This window comes from Hakea prostrata, chromosome 3 (genome assembly GCF_041222555.1).
Source record: "Hakea prostrata isolate BN-2017 chromosome 3, UWA_Hpros_2, whole genome shotgun sequence".
Taxonomy (NCBI): Eukaryota; Viridiplantae; Streptophyta; class Magnoliopsida; order Proteales; family Proteaceae; genus Hakea; species Hakea prostrata.
The window spans coordinates 62570617-62593917 of record NC_142602.1 but is presented as its reverse complement, the minus strand read 5'-3'; the positions used below and the strand labels follow the sequence as shown (position 1 = coordinate 62593917).

Here is a 23301-nt window from a genome sequence, read left to right as displayed (position 1 = left end):
AAAGAAAAGGAGAGTGGGCGATTAATGTCGTTCAGTTCCATAAAGGAATCATTTTCTGTGCCTAAACGAAAACAAAACTGCGATATAAAGATGTTTGTTTTTGTTTCTTGAGAATGGATAGTCAAATAGGTCATTGCACTGTTTATCATCTCTTTTATTTAATTTCCTGGAAGAAGCACTAAATGGGTCCTGGTTCAATTTATATGTGGGGAAGACTAACAAGGCTTCCATGCTGGACGAAATCATCGACTACGTGAAATTCCTGCAACTCCAAGTCAAGGTAAATATCTCCAAACCTTCCTTTCTTCTTACCTCATTGACTAGTTTGAGTTTGATTTTGTAATTTCACTGATCACCAGAATGTTTTCTCTTCCTTTGTGAATTTGTGTCAGCCGAGCCATTTCCGGCGCTGGTTGTACCTACAGCCGGAGCAGCTTGGTACATCACAGTTGCCGAAGAAGCTTTGGGCCGAAATGTGGACCGATTCTAATGCAATCAAAATTAAAGAAACACAGGTTTGAGTTGAACCTCAAATGGTTCGGTTTGTTTTAAAAAAATGGTTTATTCTCACTTAAGTGGTGTTTAATGCACATGCTCAAAATGTACAGTCAAGATTTAATCTAAACACCCAAATTAAAATCCAACCCTTCACTGCTTGAAGCAATGCCACGTAGGCACTGCTCCCAGGCAAAATCCTTCTAGAATAAGATTATAGAATCCTTGTTTGAGCTAAAGTCTTGAGTCAAGTAAGAGACTTACATAGGATTAGTTTTGCAGTCAGAGTCCAAATCTGATTCGGTTTAGAAGTTGAGTCCTTTTATCTTTTCCTTCATGTAGGCAATAAATAAGCCACTCTAGGTTGTAATAAATCAGACATGACTAATCAAATGAAAACAGATCTGAAGGAAGGATTAAAGTCATGGGTTCCAAGGAGGAATCCCAAGGCTGAGTTGTTTGAGTTTTCTGCAATTTTCCACCATTCCCTCCCAATCTTCAACACTGCAGCAGCCCCAGCTCTCACTATTTTCTGCAGTTCAGAGTCTTCAACAGCAAGCTCAATCCCAACCCCATCCCTAACCTTCCCTCTTCATCCCCCATCCATCACACCCTTCTTTCTTATTTACTTGGATTTTCTTAAGTTTCAGACATTTCTAAAGACCCAAATTTCAGGGTTAGATCGATACCAATCTAACCATTAGATCTGTTTCAAACTTTAGGAACCTCATCCCACCAACCCTAGTGACCCTGGAACCCAATTTGCCCCTCCCAATTTGACCCCATCCTGACCATCTAATCTCAAGATATAATTATTTTAGGGCCTGTTTGGTTACTTGAGTCTGTAGATTTCAAAAATTTAGAGATTTCAAATCTATAGACTTCAAATCTCAAGAGTCATGGTTCGTAAAATTAACTGTTTGGTTAGTTTGAATTTTTGGAATGAAATTTCTAGATTTATCCTAAAAAAATATTTATTGAATTATGGTTCAAATCTTTAATGCTTTGATAGTATGGGTGAAATCCAAATCTCTGGATTTCACCTCATACCCATAAATCTACATATTCACATTTTTAGTGTAAAAATGTGAATCTCTAGATTTCATGAATCTAGGGATTCACACAACCAAACAGGTAAAAATCTCCCATTTGTGAATCCAGAGATTTCAAATCTCTGGATTCGCTTAACCAAACAAGCCCTTATTGAATTTTTGTAATTCTCAAAAGCCTAAAAAGAGGAACCATAATATCTTTTAATTTAACCATACAAACCCCACCAATATTGGGGGATCATATCCCTACATTATCTCTAAGCTTCCGCCCATTCTGACATGGATAGACCCAAGCTTCCATCTCAAGGAATTTATCCCATTTTGCACAAGGTATTTCATTTCAGCGAAACTAGAAATTCCCACCAAAAATGAAAAGTTTCAAACTCAAGGAAATTTCAGTAATGTCAGTTAAATTTTGGAAATTACACTAGTATCTTGAAAATTCAAAAAAAAATTTGAAAATTCCAAGGGTTTGTACCATACAAGGTTTAAGGCTATGGATATGGTGGAGCATCTGGTGGTTCATCTGCTAATTGTAGTAGCAAGATTGCAAATGGGTATGGAGATGGATCAGGTGTATCATTTGTGGACTCCATCTTTAGATATCCATTAGGACCAGCACAACCAGTTATGCCAATGATGGACTGTATGGATAACTTTATCCGTACCATATCATGCCATTGCTTATGTCTAGTATTCAGAGTACTCCTCCATGACCCAGGGGATGGACCCATCTTGACACATACTTGTATAGGGAATTCTATTTGTTGTATTTGTTGTTGCATTTTAATGAAAATATTAATGTTGTCTTGCATAACATCCATATTTACATTGGTTAAAATTCATGTTCCAAACTTCCAGTTTCGCCCACATATAGCCGAGCATGTGTTAATCAAGCACATCACTTTGGATTAAGTTTTAGGCAAAGATAGCCCTCCTAGGGTGTTTGTTGGCCTCAAATTACGCTGGACATCGAAAACTAGGCTAGAATAACCCAAAAACCCCTCCACAATTAAGGGTCGAAATTTTGGTATTTCGGTCATCTAGACTAAAACTAGCGAAATTTTGAACCATCTTTGAGATCCATAAAAATATATCTAACTACAAAACACTAACCTATCCTTTCCCCCTAGGAAATCAACCCTTTACAACCCATATCACAAAGGAACCCCATAATCCCTAAGCTCCAATGCCGATTTGAATTATGCTTTACAGGCTACAACTTATAGTAACTAACGCAAAAACAGACATTTTGATTCGGAGTATTAACCTAATCATATTTAACTTCGAATTGGATGAGACTCTAATGTCAGAGTAGGATTTTAAACTAAATGCATAAATTCTTGCTAGTTAAGTAGGTTTTCTCTCAATCTAATTTAAAATTCTACCATTAACATACGAGTCTCATCCAATTATAATTCAGACATAATTAGGTTAACATTCAAAACTCTGATTCTTTCTATTTTTTAGCTCCATTTGGACTGGGAAGTGAACTACGAGGGAAGCACGAGGTATAAGTAAATGTTTCCTATTATTACCTTCATCTCAGTTCTCGCCATAGCTGCATGTGTTTCCTTTATGTCAGAGAAGAAGAACTCTCGCTGTCTTGAGTCTTTATTGTGGTTGTGTGGCTAAGAGATATCGATGATGAGATTAAGAGGAGGAGAAGGATAAGAACTGAAGGAAGATGATCCATTAGAGCTTAGACTCTAACAGAATCCATGGGTTGTCTAGAAAACATTCACGACAAGCAATCTGAGTCATCTGAGCTGAGTTATATTGCCTAGTTATCAAGTGGAGAAGCGCACGCCCCCATCTCTGACTCCTTACAAACTTGCTTGCTTGCTTGCCACCTGACTTTAAAGGACTCAATGTCTAGGTGTTTGACTTGGACAGAGGAACAAAACACCAATTGAACATAAAGAGGAGGCAGAGCAATGGCTCTTATAAGCTTGGTCAGAATTGGGTTTCAGAATTTGTGCACAGGAGAGAGCTACGGAGAGTTTAGGGTTGACTCAACCAGAGGATTCTATTTTTCAGTCATACAAAGAGCCCCCACCTCATGATGCAGCTATTGCTGTACCAGCAGTAGGCGAAACAGCTGCTCCTCCAGATCATAGTCTTATAGGTGCAAATGGTGATTGAAATACACCCCTATTCCAGTCCTATGGCTGAGATCCTGCCTGAGGCTAAATCTTTCAGAATTCAGCCTTCCATTACATAAATCAGACAAATGGGACAAGTGTGGGGTCTTCATGAATATGCACTTACCGATGCTCTTCACTTGGCAAGTATCTGATAGATGAAAGGTAACCAACCACGGCTGCAACTTGACAGATATATTGGCCACATCATCTTGAATTCATATGAGATACCTACTTTCTTCCTACTAAAGATGGACCCATTCCAGTGCCTCTACCAACCAACCAATGCATTATTTATCTGGAAGAACAAAATATTATGACTTGATTCACATCTGAGTTCTGACCTAACCAAAGCAAAGAAAATAGACCATACAACCTTGAGAAACACGGATGAAATAGACAAAAAAAATACTTCATGAGAGGGAAAATACAATGCTTTTGGAGATTGCAAGATATGGAAATGGGATATTCATAAGGGCCAATATGTTACATGAGAGAGAATACAGGCATGTGTGGAGACTGGAGAGAACTGAACCAACCAGCAGATTACATGGCAGCTGTTGAAGCACATAATGGACTAAAGGGAAGGTAGTATGGACCCTGAAGATTTTCTTATGGAACTTCATGAGATGATTCAGAAGGATGCAGGAGCATATTTATTTTAAAGGGAGTAACTGGGTGCTTGTACCCATTAGGAGGGAATGCCCTCTTCGTCCACCTCCATTTGAGGAGTTCTAGGGGGCTGCCTACTCTGTATCTTTCCTTTCTACAACCAATCTTACCTATCCCCAAAAACAAAAGGTCCTCATAAACCATGACAACCATGAAAATACTTGCAATACAAAATGTATTCACTATCAAATGTGAAAATACATATTGTTAGGCAGTACTGAGGATATGATATCAGCAGAGGTCATTACTATGGGGGAAAAAATTGTGCAAGGACTCAACAAGTACAGTAGTAATTGTATTGTATGATACATCAGTAAAGCAATTTTATAGAATGCCAGCTTATTTAAGACAATCTAACTGAGGGGAGGGGCAAAATATTTTCTGATACATACCCCAAAAAAAATTTCAAGAAAACCAAGCGGAAAACAAGTAAATTAGTAAGAATCTAATACTGGATAAGTCAGAGTGATGCACATCATAATGGATAAATCAGAAGTGATGCACATCAATGAAAATAATCCTAACATGGATACTCTTTTAATTCTAATATCATGTAAGTTATAATACCAATTTTTGTGGGAATGACTTAAAAGGAGTGCAGATTCAATCTTTAAAATATTATGATGCAGAGGAAAAAACATTACCTTTTCTATTTGATTTAAGAGAAAAGGAACTGTACAGCATCAGTGCATGGATTCTCATTTAAGGGAAAATGTACTGTACACTGTCAATGCATGGATTTGTCATATCCCTCACATCAATTAATCTAATAAACCAGCTGATGTGAACACGAATCGGACCCCCCAGCCAAACCCTAAAGTGGGCCCAAAAGCCATCTCAACATGCTGGCCAAACCCATTCTAGGGATAATTTGGTCATTTTGCTGCCCCTTTAGGTCTCAAGAATATGGGTCTAGTTGAAATCCCCAGGATCCAAGGGTTATGGATCTAATTTTAGCTTTTCATTTGAGTTAGCAGTTTGAGAGTTATAGTCCATTTTAATTTCTTGAGTTGTGTTTGACTTGGTCAAAGTTGTGGATAAGGTAAGACTCTTTCACAAGAAGGTTTTGTAGGAGTTTTCTTTCGATAAAGAGTTAGTCTTTTATTAGTAGAGTCCAACTCAAAGAGTCTATGTAATGAGATCGGATCCTAACCTATAAAGGAACCCCATCTAGAGTCCAAGTCTTCTATTTAATTAGATTCCAATCTAAGGGTTTTTGGTCAAGAGGTGGGATCCTTATCCATTAGGGAATCCCAACTCAAGTTAGAGTTTTTTTTTTTTTAATGCTATAAATAATCCATTCATTGTAATTTTTCAGTTTTGATTGAATAAAGATTATTGAGTTTATTGCAGCCAGAGTGGTTGGTAGGGTTCCTTTGAGGGGTACAATGCGGTCGTCTAGATCCATATTCTTCAAGCTCTCAAATTCAATTCTGTAATTCTAGCAAGCATCTTCAGCCTTCAATCAATAATTCCAGCCATCAACAAGTAGAAAGCCCCCACCCCCAATCCCTGCCTCCCCTTCCGCAGCCCTTCCCCACCCTTGCCTGCACAGCCCTAGAAACCCACCCCAATCCCATCACAACTACCCCCTCTCCCTTCCCTTTATAGTACAGCTAAGCCCTACCACTCCCCCCTTTCTCCTTGTTCCCTGTGACAGCAGCAGACCCCACCCCCTGTTAGTCCAGTCCATCTTCCCCAGCCCCTTAGGTCTCTTTTCCTTCCCCTAGGGTTGCACCTAGCCCTAGGATGCTTTCCTAAGGTTATTCTCCCCAATAAGCATAATTTCCTTAACCCAGAAAATTTCTGCACTTCATCTTCTACCTTGGAAATTTTCTGCAGTAAATCTTCTGAAACTCTAAGTCTAGATAATTCAGACCTCCTAAAACCTCTGAATCATTGAACCGCCCCTATCCGGTGGCTTTTTTAGACAAAGCGACTGGGAATCGATCCCAGAAAGCCTAGTTCTGAAGTTACAGAACCAGCAAGGATAGACCCTCATCCCCCCTGGCCGAACCTTCCTAAAGACCCTAATTTCTGATATCTGCAAATATCCAAAACCTTGTTCACACTGTAACTGAGTTTGACAATGTGAAAATACACTCTGAGACCCTAGAATTTTCATTCTTTTCCGCTAGAATTTCCTGGACAAACCTAAATCTAGGAAAATTACCTCAATACCCTTAGCCCTAGATCTTGGTTTACATCACCATCTTATTACTAATTTGCAAAGACAATAGGCATTAAAAGCAAGATGCTTCATGTTTTCCTTCTATGATCATCACATGCATGGGGATTAGCAGATAAGTACCAAACAAGTGGGATGCAACTACACAACCATACAAGTATACAACAATAGAGAACCACCATGACTCCAAACAAAAAATACTGATAAAACAAGTCGATAATTTATAGGAATAGACCATTGATTACCCAGAAATAAAACGACCTTTACGAGAACGAGCTTGAGTTGGAACCTGAACTTCCTCAACAATGCACTGCAAGAAGCAAATAATGTCAAAAAACAGAGGATGAACCCAACTAATCAACCAATCCCACAAAGAAGAATACAAAATAAAGAGTAGGAATTAGATGCAAGCTAGAGACCAGAAAAGAAAAGAACAATCACCAAATGATTGAAGAATTCAATCAAAGAATCAGGAATAAACTTCACCAGAGCCACAACTAGAGATGGACATTGTTTCCTCTGAATTGAGAGATTTACTAAAGTGTATAAAATACAATTCAAAGCCTCACATCAGCAAGCAGGAATTTGTTAACTCACAACAGAATACCCACTTCGTGTCAGGTCATTCAGCGTCTGCCGTAAGTTCTGCAACAGAAATATTTAATCCAAATTAGATAAAAATAACAGTAAGCTTGACCGCTAATATGAGTGAAGAAGAAATAAATGAATTGCTACATTACAAAAAAAATGAAACTGGAAAGTGATGAACTGATGGTAACATAGTCAAAATACAAATCGGACAATTTAAAATAAAGGGATCTTTGATAGCTATGGTCAACTAAAACCAAGGAGTTAGACAGCTTCATAGCAAGTTGAATTTGCATTAACACATTTTGAAAAATGGAAATATCTTGCCTTGCCTACTGAAAATAACCAAAAGCAAACTCATCCTAGAACCCCTACTAGAGAGAGAGAGAGAAAAGAGTCTGGAATTAACCCCTTCAGAAAGAAATTGCATCCCAAAAGTGGAAGATGAACTTGGTATAACCATCTTTCACAAAATATCACACCTATTACCTCTCATTATTTAGAATTCAGAAAGGGGTGAATGAGATCTAGAGAAATATAAGAAACTTACTCCGGAAACTTCAAAAAAAGTAGATGGAACAGCATAGCAACCGTGAGACAGTTAGCATGCAAAAGAGAAAAGATGACTAAGCACAAAAAATAGTTGCAGAAATATTAACTCCTCTAATGGAACTCCACCAGAGTTTGCCCAGTCCCAAGCCCAGATAAAGGAAGGTTGGCTTGTCTGGTTCCGGGGGAAAAAACAGCCAAAACCTTTTTGAATGGATTCAACAACCTTAAATGATAAACACTATGCTAGGGTGTTCTTCAACAAAATAAGCAAGACGCTACACTATGATTGGGGGTAGTGATAAGTCAGCAAGGGTTAGTTGGAGCGTCCCCCATAAGTGTCGTAACGCATCAAAACCAACAGATGCAATGATAACTGATAAGTAGGAAAGGCTTCGCACGTCATGGATGACTGCAGGTAAAGAAGCTAGTCCAGAACCGTACAATTACATTGGCATTTTGGAACATAGAATCTTTAACAAGTAAAAGCTTAGAGTTAATAAATGTTATGATGAAAATAAGGATTATTAAAACTTATGTTCAAGAGACTAGACGGAAGGGTTAAAAAAAAAGGAGTTGGATGACTTTAAACTTCAATACACTGGGGATACAAGTAATAAAAGTGGAGTACACATAACAGCGGATAAAAGATTTAAAGAACGATGTGGTGGATGTTAAAAGATTAGGCAATAGAATTATAGCTATCAAAGCTTAAACTAGAAAAAGAGAGAGTAAATATAATTAGTGCATATGCACTTCAAGTAGAACCAGACGAAAGTCCAAAGTAACAATTTTGTGGAAAATATGGATGGATAAACGCAATGAATCTGCCAAGGAGAAAAGACTATCATCAGGGTTGATCTAAATTGAGGTATTGCAAAAGGTCAAAGAGGCTATGAAAGTGTACATGCAGGATATAGGTTTGGAAAGAGGAATGAGGAAGGGACTTCAGTTTTAGACCTTTATATTGCTTTTGATTTATCCATCACAAATACCTACTTTAAAAAGGAGGAGCATTTAATTACCTCCAAAAAGGGCACCATAGAAGCTAAATAGATTTCCTCCTAACTAGAAGGTCAGGTAGGTTGTTGTGCAAGGATTGCAAGTGTTGATACCAAGGGAAAGCTTAACCACAAAATATAGACTAGTGGTCTTAGATATGTGTCTTACTCCACAAACTCATAAAAGGTGTGAGGTTAACTATCCTAGGATAAAGCGGTGGAACTTAAACAGAGATTATTTGAAATTTTTCACTAATGAAATAGTCAAACAAGGAAAGTAGGAATTTTAGCGGGAAACTAATACAATGTGGAATAACTACATCTATTAGGACGGTGGCTAAAGATGTCATAGGTGAATCAAAAGGAAAGCAACATTTTTATAGAGAGACTTGGGGGTTGGGATGGTGAGGTTCAAGAAGCCATTAAGAATATGAAGCTAGTTTTAAGACATGGCAAACGACAAAAGATGCACAGGGACTGCAAAGGTACAAGTTGGCTAAAAAAATGCTAAGAATATTGTAGGAACTAGAAGAGCTATAGGTAGACCTAAGATAACCTTAAGAGAAGTGGTGAGAAAGGATATGCTAGCATGGCCTCAAACAGAGATGATTGAAAGGCAAGAATCCATCTGGTCGACCAAATTTAGTTGGGAGATGGCTTATTGTTGTTGTTGTTATTGTATTGTAGGAAAAGTAAGGGAGAATAAATGTGAATATTTATATTTATATAATAAGCGTGAATGAAGAAGAAAAAACTATATATAAGAAAGCAAAAATAAGGGATATGACGAGTAGAGATCTAAACCCATGTTAGATGTATTAAAAGTAAAGATGGTAAAGTACTAGTACGTAATGAGGACATCCGGAAAAGATGAGCAGTTTATTTCTCTAGCTTACTAAATAAACATACTTCAAGTATCTAAAACTAAGAGATCACACCATTCGCCATGACACCAATTTTCAAAAATATATACAGAATCTAGATACTTGAAGTATGTTCATTTAATCCAAGTCTTGCCGGGATGGATGTAGTGTCATCCTCAATAAAGGAGAAACTGCCACAGAAACAAATGAAAATATGATACCACCACAGGGCAGCCGGCTCTTGGAACACTATCCGAATTTAGACCACCAAAAGGATTCAAACCAGCATGTTCAACAAGAAGACAAGCATCAATTCCAATGGCTTCATAGAAATCCCCCACCTGCAAAGAAAGATCTTATTATATTAGAAAAACTCGCCCTTGAATGATTTATAATACAGAAGAAAAAACTGGGCGAAGCAGCTGGGGTGGGGTAGGGTGTTTTGTCGCAGGGGGGGGGAATGGATTTTCTCAGATATGATACAACTCCACAACCAGATAAACTTCTGGAGACAACAGAAACAATCATATCACAATCAGAACTGGAAACTTGAAATTCCTTCTGCCCATTGATGGAAGATAAAAAAGGGAGCATACCCTACAAAGTAGAACTTCACGTGGAAATCTTGATTTGAATTGCAATATTTCCCAATTCAGCGTTCCTTCCTTCAGACTACATTTAATTGAATTTAAGCATGCGTCAATAAGATATTGAAGTGACCAGAGAAGCCAGACATACTGAAAAAGCTATGAACATATTTATGTTAAATGTAATTAATGCTAACAATAGAATAGCAGAACTATGATCCAGTAATGTACATTTTATTTAGAATAAATGTATAAGACATATGACTAATTTTAATTAGCAGGAAAAAGAAATTTATCAGGAAGATAATTATGCAAACCTCATCTAAAAACTTGCATTTATCATAGAACCAAATTATCCGCATATTTAACGAATTGATTCCAAATCGAAGCATGTTTTCCCTTAAGGGAGATATGGAACAAACAGATGTTACAGATACATGAAGGAGCCTCAACCACTGTTCGAGAATTCTTGAGATATCTCTCTGTTTTCAACAGAAGAGCCAACATCCTAGGCAAAAGAGATATCTCAATTGAGTCTTTGAGACCTCGGTTCTACCAGATACCAACCCAACTCAACACATAAATACCTCCAGAACTCAATTGAGTTGAGATATTTCAACTCAACTTGATCTAGTCCTACCGTTTCCTCTGTTGGAAGCTCTACTATTCACCCTTCAACCCAATTTTCGCCACACTGCTGGAGTTGCCCCTGCAGATGAATACAAGTACAGTAGCCTGCATCTAAGTCTATCTAGCCTACTTTCAGTACCAAACACATCAAAAATAATGATATGTGAACAATTTTTAATGTTTATTGAAGATATTTTACATAAAATGTAGGATTTGATAGTTGTTAACTTATTCACCATGGGCCACATGAGCCATATGTAGTATGAGGGTGATGCAACCAAAATTTAATGAGGGCACACTTCTTCTAAAATCTTTTAAGAGAACCAACTCATATGGGCCACTAACTGAGAATCCTCCATCAGCCAGAGTGCTTTACCAATTCTGAATCTATACAAACTCAGATATAGCTCTTTTGTCATCACAAAAATAAATAAAATTAATGGAAACAGATGATGCACAATGAAGTACAAGAGATGAATGACTCAAGGATTGAACGAGTTGGTCAACGCAAAAGCAAATAGGACTTGGAGATCCTTCTTTTTGTTTTCTTGCATGTACAAATGCATGCCAGGGGAGGGGGATGCTTGAGATTATAGGATGCTGATACACAACAATATAGCTTCTTTGACAAAAGGATGCCTCACCTGCCATTTTTCAGACTAATATCCAAGCCAAGCAAATTAGTGTATACGAGCCTCTTAATAAGCTGGATGGTGGATGGTTTTCTGCAGGTCCGTAGCCTCTGCAACACAAAAGCACGTTTACGCCTGGCTGGGTAACTATACTTTCACCACCTCCATTTGTTTCAGCATAAAATTATACACCACAAAAACAAAAACAAACAAACAAACAAAACACTTCCTAAACTTAAAAAATATAAGATTTATATGTTGAAAAGTATTTCAATGTTTGTTTCCATATTAAAAAAGAACAAATATTGGAAACTTTTCAAAGTTCAGATCCTTTCTTTGGAGGGACTCTCCCAATGATCTACAGGATTCAGCCACATGTAATATTCTAATCGAAAGATAATGAGAAATATAATGAATGTACTTGGATTAGAATATTACATGAGACTAAATCCTATAACTCATTGGACAATCATTGGGAGATTCCCTCAAAGGATAGGATCCAAGTTGCACTTTTCACCATGTAGAATTTTACATACCCAATTACTTGAAAGTACAGATAATTACTATTGCCCCCCTGTACTATAGCTTAATTACTAAAAGGACCATCTTTTTATGAAATTATTGTTGCCCCCGTTCAAATAGTGTTAAGAGACTATTACAATTGAATGTTTAATATCTATTTTGTCCTTCTAAACTTAAGAAGTCAAAACACAATACTATCCTCATTTAGAAAAAAATCATAGCAAGTACCAATTTTAGAGTTGTATTCTTATTATTTTGAATTTCAAAAAAAAGACTATCTAAATTATTTTTTTCCGCTAAGAAAATAAACTTTCTAAAATTGATAATGCCAAATTAGATACTAAATTAATGAAAATCTAATGGAAGTAGGAACTTCTTAACATTGATAACATCAAATTAGAAAGTAAATAAGAAAAACTAAAAAATAACACCAAATTGAAAAATAAATATAAAAAAGCTAAAAAGATAAGGAGATACAAAATTAGGGTTAATTTTCTCGGATTCACATCCTCTGTAATTCCTTTCCCTGCAATTTCCTACAATTCCCACCTAGGATTGTGCCATGTGGCATTTAAGTAATCCAACGGTCACCCAACAAACTAGAATTTAAATCAAATTCAAATTTATGGGTGGGTTTAAATACAATTCAAATTTAGTTTGAATTGGATAACCGTTGGATTACTTAAATGCCACATAGCACAATCCTAGGTGGGAATTGTAGGAAATTGCAGGGAAAGGAATTACAGAGTATGTGAATCCAATTTTCTCCTAATTACTAAGGTAATAGTGTAATTTAATATAAATTGTAAATAAGTAAAATAAAACCTTAGGGTTATTTTGGGATTTTTAAATAAATAAAATTGCCACATCATCACTTAACCAACGAAGTTTAACGGTAGGGGGCAACAGTAATTACAGGTAAAGTAGAAGGTTGGATTAGTAATTTTCAAAAAGTATAGGGGATAAAATAGTAATTAAGCTATAGTACAGGGGCAACCGTAAATATCCCCTGAAAGTAAGAATTTTTTTCAGGTTCTTTACACCTAAAACAACAGACCCTTAAACATTGTGGATGACCATGTAAGTATGTGACAAAAGGTATTGTGGTTAATGAAGTCCCATTACATACCTCCTGCCACCACATTATATGAGGAAGATCTTTTTCTCCAAGAGGGGGTTTAGATTCCTTCAATTTTTTAGCAGCTGCTTTGGTGATTCCTCTCAAAACATTCGGCACTTTCACAGACTGAGGCCGCTGTCTTTGTTTGCTGCAGCAGCAAATAAGGAAAGTGTCATGCCTCGGATACTAACCCAAGTGAGAATGAATAACCCAAGAGATTACCTCCTAAGTGGACTATGGCATCTGATACTACAACTGCATTCAAGAACTAAACAACCTGTCAACCTTGCGAATATAATAGAACAAATACAAACAACATAGAAAAACAGAGAGCGTACTGTGAAAATGTTGGCGAAGTAATTGAAGAGGATAGTTTGCGCTTTCTAACAGGAGCAAGAAGCATGAGAGGAAGAGAGCGCCACCGAGGCAGTGAAACAAGGACATTTTTTGTTGTTATCCACTGCATGATGTTCAAGAAGATGTTCTAATTTTTGCTTCTTTTATATTCTGTAGCAGGAATGTAGTAACTACTCGACTAGGGTTTACTGAGGGGGTTTGAAGGAGTTACAAGACCTCGCTTCCCTCTTTTTTGTTCTTCAAAAAAGGACACTTTTGGTTGTTACATCCACAGATGGTGTACCGCATAATGTTCTTAATTTTGCTTCTTCTTCCTCTGTAGCAGGAAATGTAGTAACACACTGGGCTAGGGTTTATCAGGGGCTTTGAGCGAGTTTTAGAACCTGACTTCTCTTTTCGTTCTTCCCGCCAGAAGGCATCCGAGAAGCCGAAGCGCCTCTGACAAGATTTTTGGAGAATGTCTTCGGTAATGACAGGGCAATAATCAGTAAACTAATGGTCTTATGTTTTTTTTCAGATAAAACCATACAAGAAAAAAAAAATAACATGAAAATTGAAAGAGTGTCGCTGACTCACTATCATTTTCTCATTTTTTAATAAAATGGAACTTTTTATACATTAAGGAGGGAATATTAAATGTTACATGGAGGAAGAGTCGCCCCAATACCTCATCACTAAGAGTTATTGGTCATTATCAACCGAACAATCCTATGATGATATCGCTATCATTTTCATTACTGTACTTTTAGAAAATTGGTTTTTTATTTAACAAAAAAAAATATGTTATTTCTCAGTTGGGCACAATACTACTTATTCTTAAAGACAATAATTTTAAAAAAGTTGAACAACCATTTGGTAACCAGAAAACCATTCAATAACTTGCTGGATTTGGTTTTGAAAGACTCAATTTTGTCTTATCGATTGTATTCCTTAAATTGAATTAGAATCAAACATGGATGTGCTTCTAGTAAAAGTGGTCATACCCTTTTATGTAGAGGTCTCCCCTCCCTCTTCCCATCCCTAGGCCAAAGTTTAATTCAATCTGAACTTGCGAAAACTTTAAAATTGAGATAGTCTTATTTGTTGAAAACCTTCAAATTGATGTAGTCTTAGTTGTTGAAAAGATGGTCAGTTGATCACGTGGTTCATATGGTTCTTACATCTAAGGATACAAGCATACAAAAGTGCTAATGTTGTCCCATGGAAAAAAGTATAAATCTCACCCAAGGCAATGCTTACATATCCATTGTAGTCTATAAAATTGTTGAAATTCAATTTCTCACACAAACAATAACATGAGAATGAAAAAAGAAGAAAGACAAACCATAATTTACGTGGTTGGGCCCCTAATACATAGAACCTACGTCCATGCTATGAAAGCCCTCCTCATCAAGTTACCAATGAGGATATTTGATTATCTCTATATAACCAATACAATTGTAGAGAATTCATAATCAAATACAACCATATTTGTTATATTCCTCATTGGATCATGAAGTTGATATCGAATAAGACTCTCCTGAACAATGGTCTCTCCAACACTCCCCCTCCAAGTTGGGGCAAGGATATCCTAGTTGGGGCGAAGATATCCTCGAGGCCAACTTGGACAAAGGTCAAACTTTATTATAACACGTGAAAGCTTGGATTCGGTCTACAGCAGAGTAGTTATGTGGCAGATGATTTAGGGATGTGGGCTGATCTTTTTGGAGTAACTCGTAGCAATGGTTGTTCCATAATGGGAGGAGCAACTATAGGAACAAATTTCGTGTTGGATTAATTTTAATCATAACCAGTCTTGATAGTCTCCCCTTGAATTTGGACATTGGGAAGAAACATTTGAGCTGCATCAAAAGAAACATCACAACAAATAAATGATTTATTGCTAACAAGATTGTAACACATAACTCTTCTTGACAGTAGAGTAATAAAACTAACAAAAAAAAAAAGGCATTTATAGGCATGAGAATCAAGTTTGCCACCTAGTTGAGAGTGACATAACAAGTGCTGCAAAAAATTAAAAGATGAGAGAGATTAATAGGTCTACCAAGTAAAACTTCCGTAAGCAATTTTAAATCAAACACTTGCTAGGTAGGCTATTAATCTAATAGCAGTTGGTAAGGACAACATCAAACCAATATGTGGTGGGGGCATTTGCATAAAACAAGAGTGCATAGGTTGCTTCAAGTATACGGCAATTCTTACGCTTAGCAACTCCACAAAATGATCGATAAAGAATGCCTTAAACCTTAAGAAACTTTATAAATGGTCTACCATAGTACTTAGTCTCACTAGCAGTATGTAAAACTTTAACTCTAACATTATACTGTGTGAAGATCATATGATAAAATTCTTGAAACACATGAGAATTTCATTCTTAAAGGTTAACGCACATAACCAACTAGCTCATGATTTGTTACCTATAAAAGTAACAAAATACTTAAATCCATCATTGAAATCAACAGTGAATTAGTTCAAAACAATATGCATAACTAATAGGACTATGAAAAACTAAATGACGTTGTCTTGTGTAATGACAAATCTCACAATTACTACAATCAACTGAAGAAGATGAATATATCTTATCAAAATATGGTTTTATGGATGTCCAATACGAAAATGCAATAGTCTTCCTACCTTTGGTGTATCATTTTCAGTAGTAGCTTTAGAATTCAAAATAACACAATTTATTGATGAAGTAAAAAGTGTGAATGCATTACCAAAAACATGAGATGTATGGTGTCAGTTTGCCCCCGAAGATTCTGGTCCTTTTATTTGTGTTAATGTATGCTTCACTTGTATAACCAACTATTCTAATGGTGTTGTGGTGGTGTTTGGTCGAAACTAATAGTTTGGGCAGCAACATTAGCTTTAGTGCCCTTTCTGTATTGGGGCAAAGATGTGATCGACAATCCAACATTTCTTCTTTGAATGGTCATCTCTGTCACAATGATCACAATGAAATTTAGTAAGTATGGTTATGGTTCTTAGCAATTTCATTAGAGTTTTTTACGTGTGGGTCCTCTTAGGAGACCCTAAACTAATGGTGGGTCACCTTAGTGCAGTATATTACGTCTGAGTCCCAACCAAACTAACATCGTTAGTCACTGATAGGTATTTTCAAATTTCAAACCTGGAAGGACCAAAATACTCCTTCAAGTTTTTTAATTAAGTATGATATGTCTAAAATACCTTTTAGCCATTTACAATAGTTTTTTTTTTCTTCTTTCTTTTCTTATTTCTTTTTTCTTTCTCTTTACACTATATATTAAAGCTTAATAACCAAAATACTCCCTAGTTGTCAAGTAATATTTCTAAGGAATTCGTGCTTGCACCAGCTTGTAGGAGAGAATCTTCCTCACTCGTTCAACCTAGAAATGCAAGTGGATTGTTCAAGGAACTAGGAATAGCAAACCAATTCAACATCAAATCCATGTAATCCCTTCTAACTCTTATTATATTGGTACAATTCATGACACCTGTAAAGAGTGAGTTTTTTCAAATTCTAAATGAAAACAGGAAAATCTCCTGTTATCAATTATTATCTATTCGATCTCTGCCTTGCTAAGAGTCGCTCCACCATGGAAAGCGATATTCAGTTTTGACATTCGTAGATAGCTTAACCTCTTTCTTCCTCAATTCGATCTTGCCGGCGATAGAATGGATGTGTTAGAGGTAAGGACGAAGGATCCAAGCTTGTCTCTCTTCTTGATCTATAGAGGATGAATGATCCTATAAATGTTTGGTCCATCATTTATTGTTTCATTTTACCAATACACTAGCACCAAGGAACATCTCATGGATTGTTTGGTAGGGAGCAAGGTGTCAGATGATGTCGTTGTATTTTTTTGCCGGTGAAAAGCTTCACAAAATTTGAGTCTTTAGTTGGGTGTTAGTTGCCTAAGAATCAAAAGCCACGGGTTTGGTTAGGTATTAGGATCGATTGCATAAAAATGAAAATAGGATAGCTAGAGGGGGCTATTTTCGATCATTAAACAACCTAGTATTTTGGATACTCTAGGTATGAAATTTGAAAACACTTAAAGGTGGGTAATGATGTTAGTCTGGTTGGGCCCAAACATAACATATTGAACCAAAGGGGCCCAACATTAGTTTAGGGTCTACTAAGAGGACCCATGTCATTTTATCATATTGACTACGGGTGGAGGATGCTTGATCTGATTAGCAAGAAGAATTGGTGTTGGCAATATGTGTCAAATCCTTGGTATTTGAGTCTAATGGGCTGGTGTGCATGGCCCTTCGTCGTGTCTTTTCTCTATGTATAATTGCACGAACATAGTCAAAAGATGGTACAATAGCACTCATAAGAACCTGTCTGTTTTAATCTTCATATTCTAAAATGAAGGTTGGCCAACAACTGAAAGATTGAATCTTGTTATTCACGTTTGATGTAGACATCAATTGAAGCAAAAGTGGGAAGATATTGTTTGAGTTCATCCCACTATCTCTTAAAGTTGTCAAGATAGTCGGTGAAGGATTAATCTGAAGATTACACAGTTCAGCCACTTCTTGTTGCAATTCAAATTTGCTTACCCATATATGGAGTTTAGTGCATCCCACAAGTGTTTAGCAACTATATAGTATGCAAAAATTTAATATATTTGAGGTTCCATAGAATTAAAGTCCAAGTCATCATCACCATGTTATCATTGGTCTACCATTTTTTTTTTTTTGGGTTAACTGCAATTTCATTGAGAGGAAGAAAGGCAAGGAAAACCCAAAGCCTCCTGATTACAAGCATCACGAAGCCAAGCAATGGCTAAGGGCCAATTTATCTTTCCTACCAGAGACAGAGCCCGCCTAGCTAAAGAGTCTACAACAAGGTCGAACTCTCTAGAAATCCAAACAAAGGAAAACGAAGCAAACTAAAACACCAAGTCTCTAACATCATAAATAATAGGGAAAATCTCTACAGGACAAGCCTCTCTTGATCCAAAACAAACTCCACCAATTGGTTGCAATCGAACAATTCGGATTCAAGGACAGCCCAACGAAACCCACTTTCCAAAGCCAATGCCACCCCATCATACGCCACTACTTCACCAATAGATATGGCCCTCAGGGGAGACCCTGTGCAATCTCTGATAATGATGTCAACTCCAACACCCCAGTTCTCCACACGAGAAATCACAATTCACCTTGACTTAGTTACTCAGTGGAGGAGTCCAGCTACTAGCATTACCCTCTCCATGTGCCTCCAAATCAGTGACGACCCATATAGCCCATGAGTGACTTGAAATTCTCTAAAGACCCAAGAAGCTTTTTCAACTATCAATTTAGGAGCCTATATCTCACCATTGAAGCACAAAACATTTCGGCCAAACCACACATTCCAGCACACCATGCAAAATAAACCAAAGGCTTCTCTCTCAACTCCTTTCTTAGGAAACTTTACATGCTTCCAGCCATTCAACAACACCTTCAAAGTGGGCTCACAATCAAACGGTATAAGAGGGGCCAACCTGCTGCCAAACCAAACTACTCGAGTGTAATCACAATTGAACAAAATATGGTCAATCGAATCAGGCCCATTTCCATATCTCTTGCAATCTAGATCAACAGGGATATTCCTCTTCATCAAATCAGCCCCTATGGCTAGCCTATGTGCAAGCATTTTCCACATAAAGATTTTAACCTTAGGAAGGCACTTAGCATTGCAAACTTTCTTCCATGCATGAGTTTCTACACCTTCCCAATCATCTTGTCTAGAAGAAGAACCTTTTGCTTGCAATGCAATATCCCTGTGATTGCATAACAAGTGTAATGCGCTCTTTATAGAAAACACTCCATTTCCAGCACATCTCTCCCCCCCCCCCCAAAAAAAAAAAAAATCAAATTGTCTTCTCTAGGCTAGGTACTCAATTGGATTTTTAAAATTGCCTTCGCCTCTTCATGGTTAAGCTTTTAAGCTCCTTCCTAACCCCATCAAGCACACTTATAGGTAGCATGAAGTGATATCCTGCATATGTTGCCATTGCCGACCCCACCAATTTAATCAACACTTCACGGCCGCTTGAGATAGTAATCTACGCTTCCAAGCTTGCACCTTACTTGCCACCCTCTCCTTCACATACTTAAATAACTGAGACTCAGCAATACCAAAATCAATGGGTAGCCCTAAGTTCTTTGCAGGCTCATTTCTCACTTTAACCACCCTAGAGTTCTGTTGTTTGATTCAGTGAGGAGTATTAAGGCTAAATGTGATGGAAGACTTCTTCATATTTACATCTTATTGCAGTTTTAACTAAAAAAAAAAGAGTATGCAATCATCAACAAAGAGGAGGTGGGTAACACTGGGATCCCTTCCTTCAATCTTTATGCCCTTTAACACTTGGTCTACCATTCCTCGAACTTAGAATTTTCAGTTGAGGGGGTTTGATGGTGCCATTAATATGACAAACTTTTGATCTACTTCTAATCACCAACATGCCAGCTTTGGCCCATGACAAAAAGTTTTGACCAATAAAAACAATAGTAGCGAGATAATTGTGTCTCAGTAATAGAAACTATGGAGGCCATGACGGAGAAAAACAACTTACAAATAATAAACACCCAAATGTCCAATTAAAAGAAACTGCCTCCCACCTACCCTTCTTCTTCCCTTTTTTTTTTCAAAGTCAAGTCACAACAAACGAAACATCCTTCTCTTTTTTTTTTCCCTAACTATATCAACACACTAGAAAACAATAACCACATCATATTCTCCCCCCCCCCTTCTCCCACTAAGAAATATGCCTTTTTCTTTCCAGCAAAACAAATATGCTTCTTTTTGTTTCTCCCACTAAATAAATATGATTATTTTAATATTAACAAAAAACAATAGAGATGAATTACTTATATGTGTGGGAAACCCTGAAAAACTTTATGAATAAAATATATTTTTCAAATGGTTGCAAGAAGGAACACCTAAAAAGATCACAAGCCGAGTCGATTGCAAGCGACGATATTTCTTTTTCCTTTTTTTTTTGTTAATATTATAAAGTAGGAACTACCAGTGTTTGTGCATTGGCAGGAACAGAGGAATGCTCAAAATAATGGTGCTTCTACATTGGTAAAAATAGAGGAACACCAGAAATTGAGGAAACCAGGTTTCAACCTTTTTTTTTCCTTTTTAAATGACATCAAGCACAAACAAATACTCACTGTGCAATCTACTTTCACCGATGGTTTTCGTGGACCTCTATTTGAAAGCTAAATATCCAATGGAAAGAGAAGATCACCATAAAAAAACATGCTCTGATACCATGTTGAAATTCACTATTTTTTTCGCTAAAAGGGTCATTTTATAACGAAAATAAGAAAAAGAAAAGAAATACAGCAATTAGTACCTATCTTTCTCACCCGCAACAACAGTTGCCCTCAATACACCCTTCCTCACTAGTTCCTACTCATAATTGACAACAACTAAGTCATCAAAAACGAAATGTAGGACGTCTAGATGCATCCAAATTAAGATCTTTAAGAAAAGCTTCATAACAATAGTTACATAGCAGCACTATCCTCTCCCAATGGGAGGCTCTGATGCACTGTGGATACTTTCGCTAAAGCTGCATCTACCTTCTTGAGTTCCTCTGCTATAGAAACCTTTTTACTTGTTACTACTTTCTTCACTGCGTGAGCCTTCTTCTTCGGACGACCAGGTTTCCGACAGGAGGAGAACCTTCAGCCCCGCACCGATATAGACGAAGACGAAAGTGGAAGAACTACTTTCAATTGCAAAGTTTCATCATTGGCCGAACTCTCCAGCTGGCCGATTGCGATCGGCCCCACAATAGTCCAAATCATCCTCCGTAGTTCCTTCAATGGCTGAACTTCTAATAATATTTGCAACTTCAGGTCCCACCAATGAACACTCCAAAGAAGGGTTTCCAATTTGCATAGAACTCTTACCTGCAACAAGCACTTTTTGAAATTCAAAAGGAGTGGCCGAACCACTTTTGAGCTTATCTGTAGGTCCCACTAGTGAACTCCCCAAAGGAAGTTTACCAGTTGAATTAAAACACTTTGCCGCATCTAAGGAATTTTGAATTTCAAAACTCGAGTCCACGGCCAAAGAAGCGGCTTCAAAATTATTCAAATTTTGTTGGGCCCCACATGACCCCACTTGAAGCTCCAAACTAGAGTTCACGTCCAATGCAGTTTCTTCCAATCTAATTGAATTTTGTTGTGTAGAAAAGTCTTCCACATAAACCGAATTCTGTTTCGTAGAAGAGTCTTCCACTCTAACCGAATTCAGCAGGGCCCCACAAGGCCTCTCATGAAGCTTTTCAAACCGTTCAAAAGAGCCAATATCCTTAGTGGCCAAATTAGGTGGAAGTTGGTTAGTCGTGGGACCAACAGAGGTAACTACGTTCTTTGAAAGATTACCAACCAACATCGAACTCTTGCCTTTATCTAAAATTTTTTGAAGTTGAAAAGGATCACTTTGAGAGAGAGAGAAAGATCAAGAGAAGAGTTCTCGCTAGACGCGATCACCACATCAGAGGGTACCAACCTTGTAGATTTGAAATTTGAAATTGAATTTGCTGCACCCTCATTGGATGAAATAGAGTCCTCCAAACCCGCCACCTTTAGAGCCACACGAATCTGATGTTGGAGTGAGCTTGGAGTCTACACTCTCACACCGTCAGTAGGAATCCCATCCACAATAGGATTATCTGCTGTGAGGTTTTCTACAGGAACGATAGAGGGCTGAACCTGCAAACCATCCACAGAATCGTTTGAAGCAAACCTACAATGAAGACCCAGGTGGCCTTCTCGATTACACCGTGAGCACCGCAGAATATCATCCTCAAAAATTACCTTTTGAAGAAAACTAAAAACTCGAAGTGTTCCTGGTTCAAGGCGCTCAATCTGAACTTCATTCACTCGAACAACATCGACCTCCAATTCAACCAAAATTCGAGCATAATGACCAATAAAACCAAGACGAGTTCGTCTATCAAGAGAAATAGGTCTCCCAACATATTTTGCTATAGAAAGAAGCACTTTCTCATGCCAATACTCAAGAGGTAAATCAGGGAAACGAACCCACACCAACTTACCTGCTGGTTGAGGAGAGTGGATATTAAAATCCGGCCTCCATCGTTGAAAACGAATGTATTGCTTTCCAACATTCCAAAAACCTCTGCGCCACACCTCAAACATATCTGCCTCACTATGAAACTGAAAGATGATAAACCCTTTCCCCAATGAATGTAAGATCACCCCTTGAGACAATTTCCAAGCACCCCTAGCTAGCTCTCGCAATTCATCCATGGTAGTGATGCGAAAATTAGCTCGCCCAATCAACGAAAAACGGAACTGATTTCGTTGCAACTCGTATTCCTGTTGCTGGATTACAATCCTGCGAAACTTACCCGCTTGTATAGGAGAAGGGAGGGAATCGATCTCAGACAACAACGAACTCCCCACTACTCCCGCATAAGATTTATCCCCATTGGTAGGCACCTCTGGAGGCTTCAAACGCAGGAAGACCGATTCCCTAGGCACCTCCGAATTTCCTAGAGCTTCCATCTCCTCCATCTCATATCTTCACCCAATGTTGAAATTCACTATCTCACACAATCAAGAACATGATAAATAAAAAATAATAAAAACAAGAATTTAAATGGTTAAGCCTCCAATATAGAGAACCTATGTCCATGGTTTGAAAACCCTCCTCATCGAGTTACTAGTGAGAGTATTTTATTATCTTTATATAATCAATACAATTTGAAAATAACTCAAAGCTATAATTAAATACAACAATATTTGTTTTGTTCCTCATTGGATTATGAAGTTGAGATCTAAGAGGACTCTTTTGAACATCATCTCTCCAATAAAAACTCACTTGTTATTATCTTTATCTCTATGTTAAAGTTTAATAGATATGAATATTTGC

At 37.4% G+C, this 23301-nt stretch overlaps 2 protein-coding genes across 3 annotated transcripts in view; both read right to left on the bottom strand.

Moving 5' to 3' along the window:
• Positions 1-13861, bottom strand: part of MSH1 (MUTL protein homolog 1) — an 82330-nt gene extending 68469 nt beyond the window's left edge. The window contains exons 1-8 of one of the 2 annotated variants that reach the window (XM_089150675.1): positions 13382-13861; positions 13266-13298; positions 13053-13191; positions 11414-11511; positions 10149-10224; positions 9774-9893; positions 7149-7196; positions 6797-6861 (exon numbers count right to left, since the gene is read on the bottom strand). In XM_089150675.1, the coding sequence (XP_089006801.1) occupies positions 6797-6861; positions 7149-7196; positions 9774-9893; positions 10149-10224; positions 11414-11511; positions 13053-13191; positions 13266-13298; positions 13382-13509 (707 nt within the window). In that variant the 5' untranslated portion in view covers positions 13510-13861. The remainder of the gene's footprint in view (positions 1-6796; positions 6862-7148; positions 7197-9773; positions 9894-10148; positions 10225-11413; positions 11512-13052; positions 13192-13265; positions 13299-13381) is intronic. The other variant, XM_089150676.1, reaches the window with a different exon arrangement.
• An 8167-nt stretch (positions 13862-22028) lies between these two features.
• On the bottom strand, positions 22029-22943 carry LOC149022708 (uncharacterized). Its single transcript, XM_089147684.1, has 3 exons — positions 22761-22943; positions 22221-22583; positions 22029-22115 (listed from the first exon to the last, which is right to left on the bottom strand). Exons 1-3 carry the CDS (start codon positions 22941-22943, stop codon positions 22029-22031), a joined length of 633 nt encoding a protein of 210 aa, XP_089003810.1.
• Between the last annotated feature and the right edge of the window lie 358 nt (positions 22944-23301).

What these genes read in the sequence shown, in the direction of transcription:
- LOC149022708 (XM_089147684.1), bottom strand. Translation starts at nt 22,943, where the DNA reads ATGGAGGAGATGGAAGCTCTAGGAAATTCGGAGGTGCCTAGGGAATCG. An exon ending in CGGGTAAGTTTCGCAGGATT is followed by an intron (nt 22,584 to 22,760) that starts GTAATCCAGCAA and finishes ATCATCTTTCAG; the next exon opens with TTTCATAGTGAGGCAGATAT. An exon ending in TTTTTAGTTTTCTTCAAAAG is followed by an intron (nt 22,116 to 22,220) that starts GTAATTTTTGAG and finishes GATGGTTTGCAG; the next exon opens with GTTCAGCCCTCTATCGTTCC.